The 12923-nt window shown below is 54.2% G+C and overlaps 1 protein-coding gene across 1 annotated transcript in view; it reads right to left on the bottom strand.

Annotated features, from left to right (window-relative positions):
• The window catches only part of ZNF618 (zinc finger protein 618), a 354057-nt gene that overhangs the window by 37731 nt on the left and 303403 nt on the right, over positions 1 to 12923 (bottom strand). Inside the window, exons 7-11 of the mRNA XM_065879940.1 lie at positions 9387 to 9464; positions 8705 to 8743; positions 3788 to 3877; positions 2867 to 2902; positions 2698 to 2775 (exon numbers count right to left, since the gene is read on the bottom strand). Coding sequence (XP_065736012.1) covers positions 2698 to 2775; positions 2867 to 2902; positions 3788 to 3877; positions 8705 to 8743; positions 9387 to 9464 — 321 coding nt within the window. The remainder of the gene's footprint in view (positions 1 to 2697; positions 2776 to 2866; positions 2903 to 3787; positions 3878 to 8704; positions 8744 to 9386; positions 9465 to 12923) is intronic.

Raw genomic sequence — 12923 nt, 5'->3', positions numbered from 1 at the left:
CTCTTCCCCTGACCTATAGAGCTCTACTTGTGGGGACTAGTCCCTCCACAGTGCACTGTACCCCTACTGGCCAGCTTACAAAAAGTGGCAGAAGCCCAAGAAGCAGGATTCTGATCTCACAAGGCAGCTGCTGAGTGGTAACAAGGAACAGCCTCATACTCTTATAGACATCTCAGTTCCATGGCGTCAAGCTGGGAGCCAAACTCAAGTCAGTTTTCTCAGTGCAATTCCCTACTCCATATAATTTGTGATAATTCCTCCTGGGTCCTAGCACTGGCTGGCTGTCAGACGTAGTTACTGATATAGAGAACAAGTTTCATCTTGCTCTGTACCTTTCTGGATAATTAATAGGTACCACTTGTTTAATGCTTTCCATGTAAATGTCAAGGACTATACTAATTCCTTTACAAATATAATCTCATCTAATCTCCATGACAATCCTGAGAGGTGAGTTTTACTGTCATTACTGTGATTAGAGAGATTATAAAACTTGCAGGACGTCACACAGGCATTAAGTATAGAGCTGGGGTTCATCTTTGGGATGGCTCTAAAGCTCTCGCTCTTGACTATCTCTCAGCAACATCGCTCATTCGTTAAGCCCTAAATACGAGCCGGGTGCTGGGCTAGACACTTGACACAGGCATCCTCCAACAGCCCTGAAGAACAGATAGATGTTCTTATTCCCAATTTATACAAGAATCAAAGGACACTCCGTGGGGGTAAGTAGCTAGTAAATTGGTGATGTCAGCATTCAAACCTGGGCTTGTCTGATTCTACAGCCTATGTTGTCTGTATTCTGTTTTGATAATTATGATGCTACAGATGGAAGGGGTGGTGCTATGCTGGGACTGCTGGCAGGCAACGCTGAAGCGGGAGGGGGGGAGTTTCACAGATCCCAGTGTCCCTGTCCTGCATTGGTCTATGAACGTCCATCATGGAACATGTCTGATTCACATCTGGGTTCTCCCACAGTCTAACTTCCGGCAGTTTTACTGTTAAGGATTTCATCGTTTTCTTCACTTCAAGGCTGTTGTTTTTTTGTTTTAAAGATTTTTTTTTGTTTTGACGTGGACCATTTTTAAAGTCTTTATTGAATTTGTTACAGTATTGCTTCGGTTTTATGTTTTGGTTTTTTGGGTCTGAGGCATGTGAGATTTTAGTTTCCTGACCAGGGATCGAACCCACACCCCCTGCATTGGAAGGTGAAGTCTTAACTACTGCACTGCCAGGCAAGTCCCCACTTCAAGATTATTTTAATGTTACTGTTTATTGAATGTTTACCATTGCATATGACAAGTGCTGTCATACAGACATTAGTTTTACATCATATTTACAGACATTATCACATCTCCAGTTTCCTGAGTGCTTTAAGAGGTAAAGAAAAGGAGAGAATCATCTCCTACGAGGAAGGAGGAAGAACACTCAGGGGCCCATCCAATGCCTTCCAAGGGCCGGGACCAAGTCCCCGCCCTCTGAGGCTTGTCTCTGGCTTCACTGTTCCAGCTCCCTTGACTCTCCTTCCCTAAACTTCCTCATCCATTCAATCTATGTTTGTGTGTATATTTTCACAAGCTGCCTTAATCCTTATTGCAACAGGTAGAGACAATAAAGGTCTCTTCTTGCTGGGTAGTAAGAGAGGCATGGAAAAATAGAGAGGAAGAAGCAAGCATGCAACTTCCTGAAGGGCTGGACCGGTCTCACTTGCGAGAACCAACCTCCACCCCGACCCAAATCCACACCCCCTGCGGCAGCCAAAATGTCTTCCTAAAGCACAAACCTGATCAAGTCCCTCCTCCACTGAGTAAACTCTGGCTCATTCCCCTCAGGATGAAATCTAACTGCCTTCTTCTGGTTTTCAAGGCTCTCTAAGACCTGAACTCAGAATCGATTTGCCTTTCAGTTCCTGGAACAAGTGCAGCTCTGCTGCCTTCATGTGGGATACAGGGGCTCATCCCTACCCTCATCCCCACGCAGAAGCCTCATGGATTCCCAAGGCTGGTCAGTTGCCTCCCAGCCCCACTGCTCCCTGGGCTTCTATGTTGTAACTACCTGCTTACTGACCTACTGCCCCCTCCCTGTGTGAACTACCCGAGGCAGGGCCACATCTGTCTTGCTCACTGCTGTGTTCCCACTATACTCAATACCAGGGCGTTGTGAATAGGCAGGTCAAGTGCGTGGCTCCTGCTCTCAGGGGTTTACTGGGATGAGGACGGAGCGTCTGCATGTAGCTCCCCCAGAGAGCTTCATTTGCTGATAAACCCCTTCTGACAACAGTAACGACAGTATTTTCCGAGCACCTACTATGTACCAGGCACTGTGCTAATTAATAGGTGATTTATATCCATGATCTCATTTAATCCCCCAACAAACCTGCGGGGAAGTGTCACCCTTACTCCACAGGTGAGGAGCCAAGGCTCAGGACGGCTAACACTGGGCACCAAGCCTGTGCTACCTTCACTGCCCTGACCTGGACCCTGTGCTGTCCTGCTGCTTCTCAAAAGCAAGTCCTAAGAGTGACTGACCCATTTGACAGGTGGGCAAAGTGAGGTACAAGGAGGCCAGTGCCTCGCTGGCCAGAGCTGTTGCTGCAGGATTAGCAACGCTGCCCCCTTCCAGTGGTGGGACTCACCCTGCCACCCTCAGCCACCCCCACCTGTCTCCCCACCCAGCCCCGGCCCCAGAGAGAGGCCTGCATACTTGGCCCGATTTTCTGGAATGGTTCCGGGGGCTCCTCCTTCACCTCGTCAGTGGCCACGACACCTTGGTCGAAGGGGTCTGTGGGAGAACACACGGCCCTTAGTGCCCTGGTAACCAGGTCTCAGAGCCCAGGTTGGGACAGGGAGGTGGGCAGCCACCAAGGACTTACCTGCCCGATTCTCAGGGGCCCCTTCCACACTAAACACTGCGCCCGGGCGGGAGGCGGCAGCCGCAGAAGGAAAGAAGCAAACAGGAACCCTGTTAGTCCCTGCCCATAGCTGCCTCTGCCCAATGCTCCCAGCCTCTGCCCCAGCAAGCTTGCCTTTGGGGCCCAGGACAGCTGCCTCAGCCACTGTGGCTGCCCAGGAAACCAAGGGCCACAGGAGGGCACATCCCTCCATTCCTCGAGGGCCCACCCCCGGGCAGGAAGACGCTTTTGGGCTGGCCTGTTTCTGGATCACCGCCAGACGCTCGAGGGACCAGGGCAGGAGAAAAAAAGGAAGAGATGGGGGCATGGGTAAAGAAAAAGGAGGTGAGAGGAAGGATGGACCAGAGGCGACAGGTGGTGAGACCCGGCTGTCACAGCCTGACACGGGCTTGGGGTGTGGGGCTGGAGAGGGAACCCTCCAGAGGCTTTTCCAGTCAAAGACCCTATTTCTAGGATTCTTAAGATTCCAAAAATAAATTACCTAAATTTATCGTTCTAATTTCTAACTGTATAATCTAAGATGCTAAAATATCATCGATTTAAAAAATTGGTTTAATTTCACCAGAGCGTGTGAATACTCAACATGAAATCATAAAATAAATCGGTATAAAATTGCTGATATTCGACTGATTTTGACCCTCAAAAACGGCAACTTCACTTGGGTTACTCTCATCAGAAATACACATGGAATATGATGGAGACCTTCTCTAGCCCAGAACCCTCGGAGGTTCGTCACTCCACTCGTGGTCTGCCTGCTGCCCGACCTTCCCTGGGTAGGAAAAGGGAGGGGAAGCTGTGGGTGGGCCCTGGGCCCCATAAGCAGCCCTGGAGGGGGGTCTCTTTATGGGACTCCGCTCCTGAGGAGTGAGGGGCCTGACTCACCATCCACTGCGTGCAGGTCTCGGTGTTCCTGGAAACAGCTGTAGTATTTGTACTTCTTCCCGCAGATGTCACACGTGTACCTGAAGTTGTCTGCGGGGGATGGAAAGACACGTGGTTACCAGGGCTTCAGTCACTTGGGGCTGGGGGAGGTGGTGTGGGCCAGACTGGGCCCAACTGGTGACTCCATGGAGAATAGCTCCTGGGGTGTTAGAAGTCTTGTACACAAGGAGACCAGGGAGCCTTGAAGTGATTTTCAAAGGCACTTCCAATCCTATCCCATGTGAGCTGAGCCCCTAAGGGCCCGGTTCATGACTTCCTTCGTTATGTGAGAATAACAGTCACTGCAGCTACAGCTTCCTGGGTGTTGGCTGTACTGTTAGGGGCCAGGCCAGGAGCTTCCCCAGCATTCCCTCCATTCGGCCTTGCAATCGAGGGAGGAGGTAATAACCCATTTAACACTTGAGTCTACTGAGGGGCAGAAGGGACCTGCTGCAAGCCCTACAGCAAGGGGGGCCTGGGTGAGGCCCATCATGGATGGTTCTGAATGACCCTGGTTACTGGCGTTCCCGTCCTGTGCAATGTCTCGGCTGGACCCGCTGACTCGCTTCTAACAGAGACAATGCAGTAAGGTGAGGAGCAAAAGAGGGCCAGGAGGCTGGTACCCCAGCCCAGGAATGGAGAATGATTCATCCAGACACAGAAGGACCATGTGCCCTGACTCAGCCACAGCTTAGAGTTAAGTGATGTCACAGGAAGACTACGACTTTGGCCTTGCTCACACCGTCTCGCTCTTGCTAGCTGCCTGCTGCAGGCTGCCTCACATAGAGACCCACTTGGCAGCCTCTGGTGAACAGCCAGTGGGGAACTGAGGCCCTCAGCCCAACAGCTTGGGAAGGATGGATCCTGCTGACAAGCATGGGAGTACATACAGAGGCGGTCCCTTCCCCGGCTGAGCTGTGAGATAAGACCACAGCCCTGGCCTTGACTGCAGCCTCGTGAGAGAGCCAGAGGACCAGGTGAAGCCATGGGGAAGTGTGTGACACAGCAATAAACAATGACAGGGCCTGTGTTTGGATGACCCCCTAGGCCTCTCCAAAGTCTGAGGCTGGACTCGTACAGGACAGTGCCTTTGCCACATCGGCAGCCCCTCCAACGTCTGGACTAGCAAAGACCTTGTGTGTGTGCTCCTTGGGCTGATCTAGGGATGGCTCGTCCACCCCAGCTTCCCGAGGATGCCCAGCACAGGGAGGTTGGGTGGCTTGCTCAAGGCTGTAGAGCGGGGCAGGGAACAGCCAGGATCCAGCTACTCACTTAACTCTAAGCCACAGCTGAGTCAGGGCACATGGTCCTTCTCTGTCCGGATGAATCACTCTCCACTCCTGGGCTGGGGTACCAGCCTCCTGGCCTGTCTTTTGCTCCTCAGCACCCAAACACAGGATCCGATGTGACTGCCTCATCCCAAGGTTGCAGTGCCAGGCGATTCTGTGGGAGGGTTTCTGGCCCCCGTTTAGCTGAACTCAGGGACACGGGTGGCATTAGCCAGCTCCCCGCCTCTGCCTCCACCTTTTCCAAGGCACCTGCCGTCCCTGGATGTGCCTGGAAGATGCAGGCCCACAGAGACGACCTGGTCTCCAGGCGAGGTACACACAGACATTCTGAGGGTGTGGGGACCAGGCAGGGTTCAGGCATCCACCATCCTACCAGGCCCTCCCATCTCCATGCCCCTGCCCCGACCCACGACAGAGTGGCGGGGTAGAGGTGGTGGGACGTGGGGAGGAGACTCTTGGTCCCCACCTGTCTCACCCAGACTGCCAGCAAGTGACAACCCCACCTCGGGATTCAGCATCCCCATTTCTCCCCTAGTTTGGGGAGGGGGCGTGGTGGTAGATGAGCTGATTCCCAGGGTCTCTCCCAGGCTGGCAGTTCCAGGATTCCAAGCCTGGCACAGGCTTCGATCCTTCCCCATGGCCAGCAATCCAACACAGGCAACAACCTACCCCATCATGTCCCATCTGGACCGTAATCCTTTTCAGAGCTGAATACCCGGGGAACAGAGGTGGAGAAGTCAAGCCCAACTGGGGTCTGCTGGTTCCAGATGGGGTCCTGCCCCGTGAGTCCTCTCCCATACTGGTCAGCGCTGGTCGCCCCACAGTTGCCCACCCCATGTGTCTCATCTCTGCTCACGCTGCCTCTCCTACCAGCTGGGCCACGTACATCCGCCACCTCCAATAAAAGGTGAGCCCCCAGCTTTCTGCCACTGAGAAGCGCCCCACCCTGCTCTGTCGAATCCCACGCCACACCCTGATCTATGTCTCCTCGATGTGGACAGGACCACATGCCCGGGCCCTCCTAAGGCAGGAGCGAATTAGGACAAGACAGTTATCCCCAAAGGAAGAAAGGCAAAATGATTTTTTGGTCAGTGAAACCACATCTTCAGAACCCCAAGAGAGTTCAGGGACTCCAGGAATCTCTGGGGAGGCAGGCTCTGGAGTCAGGCTGCCCAAGTTCAAACTCAACTCTACCACTTACAGGTGCCATTAATGTTGGGTACGTGCTCTAAACTCTCTGCTCCTCGATTTTCTCAACTGTAAAACAGGACTGATATGTTCCTTCATCTCCCAGAATTGTGATAAAGAATAAATGAGCACAACACCTAACATACGATAAATACTTGGTAAATGTTACCTAATATTATTGTTAAACAAAGGCAAGAGAGCTCGATGCGGAGTTTATCTTTTATGTTCGTAGTTGACAGATGGGTAACTGGGTATATGCCTCTTGTATGACTGTACTATTTTTCTAACAAATAAACGAAAGATTCCTGGACTAGAAGGTGTGAGACGTGGTTTCTATGCCCACCTCCACCCCTAAGAAGCTGCATGACTTCTCTCTGGAACTCAGTATCCTCTTCTGCAAAGAGGTCAAGGCTGGACTTGACATTCTCCACAGGACTCCACGGCCAGGTCCTGTTGCAAGGCTGGGGTGTGAGAAGGCCAGGCTGTCTGAGCAGGCACTGCTGGCCCAGGGCAGGGCCGGGGGGGGGGGGCAGGACGGAACACAGAGTCCAGCAGAGCACACTGGCCATGGGGAGTGAAGTCCGCAGAGAGGAAGGACTAAAAATACCCCCAGTCACGAAGTCCTCCACAACTAGTGAAACTCCGGGAACAGCGGAAGCCAGACAGAGCATAACGGATCATTGAGGGGCTGCTGGAGAGGCCAGGGGCTCAGAATAGCCAAAGAAGGAAAGATAAATAGGGAAGTTCCTTAACTGTGCGGCTGACCACAGGCGGGCGATGGGAGCCGGAAGAGAAGGGAGCTATTGAGGGAGAAGGAGCCCGGGGCCAGGCAGGGGCAGCGTGGGGCTTGGGGAGGAGGCATAGGACCCTGAATTCCTCCTGCCGAGGACTCTGGGGCAGGTGCCTGGCCAACCTGAGGCTCAGATTCTCCAGAAAACGGAGGGGTAGCCTCAGCCCTGCAGGCCTTTCATGTGGTGTAAGAATCCAGAGAGAGAGTGGATGCGAAAGTGCCTTAGAAGGAATGCTGTTAGGACCCAATTGCAACTAAGGCCCTGCCTCCTCAAACTACTCGGTTTCGGATTTTTAAGGGGGGTGGCTCGTGTTTATTTATTATTTTAAGCAACTTTTCATGGTGGTATACCAAACATGCAGAACAGGGGTGGCCGAACTGTGGCCTGCCCACTGTCTGTTTTGATAAGGAATCCATTTCCACACCGTCTCTGCCTGTGTTCGTGCTCCACGGCAGGGCTGCACAGCTGCGATGGACATAACCTAGGCTGCAGAGTCTAAAATATTTTCTATCTGGTCCCCTATCAAAAAATATGCTGACCACTGATGGAGAAAAATGTACAAATCCTAAACGTTCAGCTCGTTACATTTCTGAAAACCGAAAACACCTGTACCAGTGCCCAACTCAAATCACAGAACCTAGAAACCCCTTCCCGAGGGTAACCACGACTCTGACTTCTTGCAGCGTGAATTAGTTTCCCCTGTTCTTGTACTTTCTATACACAGACCTTAGGGGAAGCACTCTTTGTGCCCGGCTCCTTTTGCTAACGTTCTGTTTGTGGGTAACCCACGTTGCTGTGTGTAGCTGTCAGCCTTTCCCTCTCACTGCTGTACTGTAGTCCTTTGTGGGACACACCATGACTCGCTTATCTATTCAACTAGCGCTAGGCACTTGGGTGGCTTCCAGTTTGAAGCCGTTACGAATAGTGCTAAGAACACCCTAATTCACATCTTTGGGTGGATGTGCGCACACACGCACCTGGGAGGGAAACTGCTGGGTTCCGGGGCTCAGTCAGGTTTGTTGTGCTGGCTGCCTACCAGCCCTGTGGGTTTAGATCTGGAGGCAAGGCAAGCAGGGGCCGCAAGTAGCCAAGCAGAACAGTATCCCCAGATGCCGGGGCCCTGTATATGCCAAGTGGCGGGATACCGCACCCCAGGGTTCGTGCCCATGGGTGGATGACTCTCTGAAGTAGCATTTCCCCAACATCAGCTACGGAGCCCCCGACCCATGAGTGGGAGTCAAAAGAACACAGGAAATGGTGTATACCCTGGACCCCTCTTGGGGATACACATGCATATTTTGCCAGTGAAGGGCCCTGAAAAGTCTACAGCAAAGAAACATGTTCAACTTAGCAGAACTCAAGGCTTCCCCGGGTTATCTGGCCAGAGAACCCTTTACTGACAGAAAGCCTGTTAACTTCCCCCAGCATGCCTATGCCACGGAGCACACTTTGGGAAAGGCTGCTCTGAGGTGCTGTGTCCAAAGCCAAAGCCTGCGTCACAGCAACAGGCCTCCCAGAAGCCGCCTGGGGTCTCGGCCCTGGCTCTCCCTCCTCCTCCCACCCCTGGCCCTCTCAGCCCGCACAGTCCAAGAGGAGGGAAAAATACTCACTGCCTTGGGAGGCTCCCTCCCCTGAGGTGGCTTCTGTGTCTGTGAGAGAGAGAGAAGGAGGTGGTGAGCAGAGTGGACCAATGGAAGGGCCAGCACCAAAAGAGAGAGAAGCTGGCAGGCGGAGGCCAGGAGAAGCCGCTACCGCGTGCCCAGGGATGCTCTCTTCCCACTCAGGATGCAGGCACAAAGCCTTCGCCGTTCTCTGCTGTCTGTCGGGCCCTGAGCCGGTGCCCTTCCTCCCTGCCTGCCAGGGTCAGGCTCAGGGAGGGGCAGGCGCCATCCCTCCTGTCCCCCATCGCTTTAGCATCCTCACCTTCAGAATGGAGCCAGCGCCCCGCCCCACTCCCTGGGCTGCCATGAGCAGCACATGAGATGACACACGAGCACCTTCCCTGCAAGGACCACTGACAGTGAACAGCACTGAAGCACCTTGGGAGGAAGCGGGCCTGTGGGGGGCAGACAGGGGGCACTGGTGGCATATCCTGTTGCACCCCACCCCACCCCCATCCCTGGGTGCTCTCCCAAGTTAAGGAGGCCTCTCCTCTCCTCTTCGGGTCCCACTCCTACTGCAGAAAGAGCTCTGAGGGCCTCTGGGGTCACCCTGGAGGGGCCCAGGTGGAAAAACAGGCAGAGGATGGGGAGGTGCGGCCCCTCAGCTCTGCCCCAGGGACATGTCACTCACCTCGGTGTGCCCGTACGTGGGTCTGGAAACAGTTGTAATATTTGTACTTCTTGCCACAGATTCCACACTCGTAGGACCCTAGAAAACAGGAAAGGAAAGGACTGGTCAGCCAGCAACCAACATGCACAACCATGAGGCCCCAGGACCCCTGGTGATGCCTCCAGGTAATGCTAACTCTGTGCCAATGGGCTATCGTGTCTCCCACGAGCAAAGAGGCAGCAAGGACCGGCAAAGACAGCACTGAGCTGGAGGCCAGGAGGCTGGGGTCTATTTCAGGTTTTTGTCTCTATTTTCTGAGTGACCTTGGGAGAGTCACTTCCCGCCTCTGGGCCTCAGCTTCCAAATCTAAGACAGAGAGGGTAACTTCTTAGGTAACTCACAGTTATTCCTTGAAAGGAAAAAGGAGATGAATGTAAAAGAATTTCAGGATAAGGAATAAATTGCATCCATGTAAGGAAATCATCACTCAGATGCAATAGAATAACTTCTAGCTACCGCTCTCCCCGCCAGGAAGGACAGAGGTTAAGAGGACAGGCTTTAAACCATATATCTGGGTTCTGCCACTTACCAGCAGCATGACCCTGGTAATTTCCTTAAACACACTAAGCCTCAGTCCGCTTATCTGCACAATGGGGCTAAAAGTACCAACCTCACAGAGTTCGCCCTACGCCCCATCGGGAAGTGCCCAGCTCTACTACAGACGTGTCTGACAAGGAGAGGGCCTCTCTCGTCTGTTGAGGTGCCGTCTTGATCCCTCAGACGTGCAGAGATCAACATGGTATGAATGTCTGACTCCAGCCCTCTGCCAGGCCCTTCTCCCAGAGGCAGGTAGACTGAAATGGCTGAGTTCCCAGCAGGCATTTCAGATAAGTCAAAGGCAGGGCCCACCCATGCCGATCACAGGGCAAAGGCCCACAGCAGGAAGGCAAGCAGAGCCCATCAGACCCAGCCTGGCAGGGGTCCCAGGAGTTAGAGGCCCTGCCCATCCCTCACACAGGCCTGCCACCACCTGGGCCCAGGCCCCATCCCTAACAGAACGACCTGGGAGCTTGCACACACACAGAGTCCCTGACCCCACCCCAGGCTAACAGTACCAGAATGGCTAGGGCCAGGGGCCTAGGAAGCTGCCTTTTCCCAAAGCATCCACAGAGGATTCTGATGCCCAGCAACCAGGTGTGGGAACCACTGGTTTGAAGTCAGACAGCCCTGGGATGGAGTCTCAGCTAAACCATTTACTGGCCGGGCCTCAGTCTCCTTATTGGAAAACTGTGGATAACTTAAGAGCATCTATGTGAAGACTGAATGAAGCATGAGTAGTACTCCTACCACGAGCGCGGACAGTCGGTGAGTGGGACCATCATCAACTCCCACTGCCTGCGGTCTCCGACCTCGGGCCAGAGGCCCGGCTACTGGGTGTGAATTCCAAGTATAAGGTTAAGTCAGAAGAGCACTGGGCTCGGAGCCTGACCGTGAGCTCAGCTCTGCCAGCCCCTAGCTGTTTGATCGCAGGAACATTCCTTTTCCGGTCCGAGCCTCAGCTTCCTCACCTGTAAAACAGGACTATGATACCTGCATCTCATGACCAAGATCAGAATGAATGAGCTACAACCTGTGAGTCAGCGGCCCCCAGGGGGCAGCGCCACTTTGCTACTGTGGGTCACTCAAGGGAACGCTGTCCTCCAAACCAGCGTGGAATTTAGCAGCCTGTTATTCAGTGGTTTTATATGTGTTACCCTTGTCTTACTGGGAAAAATATAAACCCACGGAGGGCAAAGATCAGAGTGTATATTTCCCTGTCTTCAGTCCCGTGACTAGCACACAGCGGGGGCTCAGTAAATTCACGGCGTCCTGCTGTTCTACTCATCTGTCACTGAGTAATAAAGACCTGGACTCCCTCCCTATGCCTCCAACCCACACTTCAACGGTTTCTGCTAATTCTCCTTCAACCGATCGGGAATTTATTGAGCGTCTTCACATGCCCGGCACCGAGGCCCCAACCATAAGCAAGATGCGATCGCTGCCCTCCGTCTGATGGGAAGCAGACAGCCCACCAGGCGAGAGGACGTGCAGAGTGGCTGTGCTACGACGGCCAAGTGCAGGACCTGGTGGGCACAGTGCGGGACCCTGACACGACTATAGCAAGGGGCCGCAGTCAGGGGCCTTGAGCAGGAGAAGGGAAAGATGGGGGGAGGTGGAGGGGCAGGCAGCCCAGGGAAGGGGGAGTCTCTCCCCAAAGGACCGAGGCCACAGCCTGTGATGGGGAAGACTTGTTTAGACTTGATGCACTTCTGATGAGGTCTCCAAGCCCCAGCTCTACCCGTCTCTGCCACTAGACCTGGGCCTCAGTTTCTCCAACTGCCCTCAGTACCCAAGGTCTTTCCTCAAACCATACAGTAAGTGTAGGCTGATGGGCAGGGCCTGCAGGCTGCGATGCCCCCGACTCACCCACCCAGTTGACACTGTTTACAAGCAGGCGTCCCACTGGCTTCTCCCTCAATCCACAGACAGCCAAGGGTACATGCAGCCTTGCTCACAGGCTTCAACCCATTCAGAGAATCACAGGGGCACAGTTCGCCAGCTTCGGGCCCTCTCCTGGCCCCAGAGCAGAGCAGACCCCTTGCTTGGCACAGAGTCTCAGGACACAGCAGTGTGTGTTGGCAGGAGGGACACCTGAGTTCAAGGCCCTGCCTCTCCCCCACTCACCCTAAGACCCCGGGCTGCAGGTGCTCTGTCTGCAGAAGGGGCTGGATGGGCAGGGAGGCTGGTGCGTGGGGAGAGTGCAACAGAGTGGCAGCCCCACAGTGCAGCGGTGTCAGCAAGCCTGGATTCAAATCCCGGCTCACCACATACCAGCCTGGGGCCCTGGACAAGTCATGGAAACGCCCACACCTCAGGCTTCCTCTCTGTAAAATGGACACAGTAAAATGCTACCCACCTCATTGGCAGGGGGGGGGGGGGCGAGCAGTAATACTGTGGGCACTAAGCACAGTTCCTAGTACAAGGCAAGCACTCGGGAAAGGAGAGTTGCTGTTACTGTCAGCTTTCCCCAAAGTGCGCTGGGACCCAGCTTCCTGAATGCACCCCAGGGAGAGGAGCCTGTGATCAAGCAAGGGGGAGGCGCGGCCCATCTGGGGAGGCACCATGCACGGGAGCTGCGCCCGCTGGGAGAGGTCCTGCAGTAACGGAACCCAGCGGACTGTTAACCCCAGGTCTCCCAACAAATTTGGCCACGGAACTCCTTTCTCCCCTTGGCTTGTTTCAGAGCTGCAGCCCACAGCAAGTGCTGCTGAAAAGGTCCCGACATTCCTGGCTTCCAGATTCCTACAGGCTCTACCAGCCCTCCGGCAGCACGTCTTCCAGGGTCCCGGGCAGGCTCAGATTTGCTGACCGGTGGCAGTGATGGGTGCAACAGGTGGCTCCCTGTGTCCCTGCAGAGGCTAGCAGGCCCTGTATACTCCGGGGTCTGCAGCTGACGGCTGCACTCAGCCACGCCCCCGCCCTCATGCTGGCCCCCCGATCGGTCCTCCTGCCCTTCAG

Source organism: Phocoena phocoena, chromosome 6 (genome assembly GCF_963924675.1).
Source record: "Phocoena phocoena chromosome 6, mPhoPho1.1, whole genome shotgun sequence".
Classification (NCBI taxonomy): domain Eukaryota; kingdom Metazoa; phylum Chordata; class Mammalia; order Artiodactyla; family Phocoenidae; genus Phocoena; species Phocoena phocoena.
Note: the sequence above shows the minus strand (reverse complement) of the source record. Positions and strands in the feature narration are given on the sequence as shown.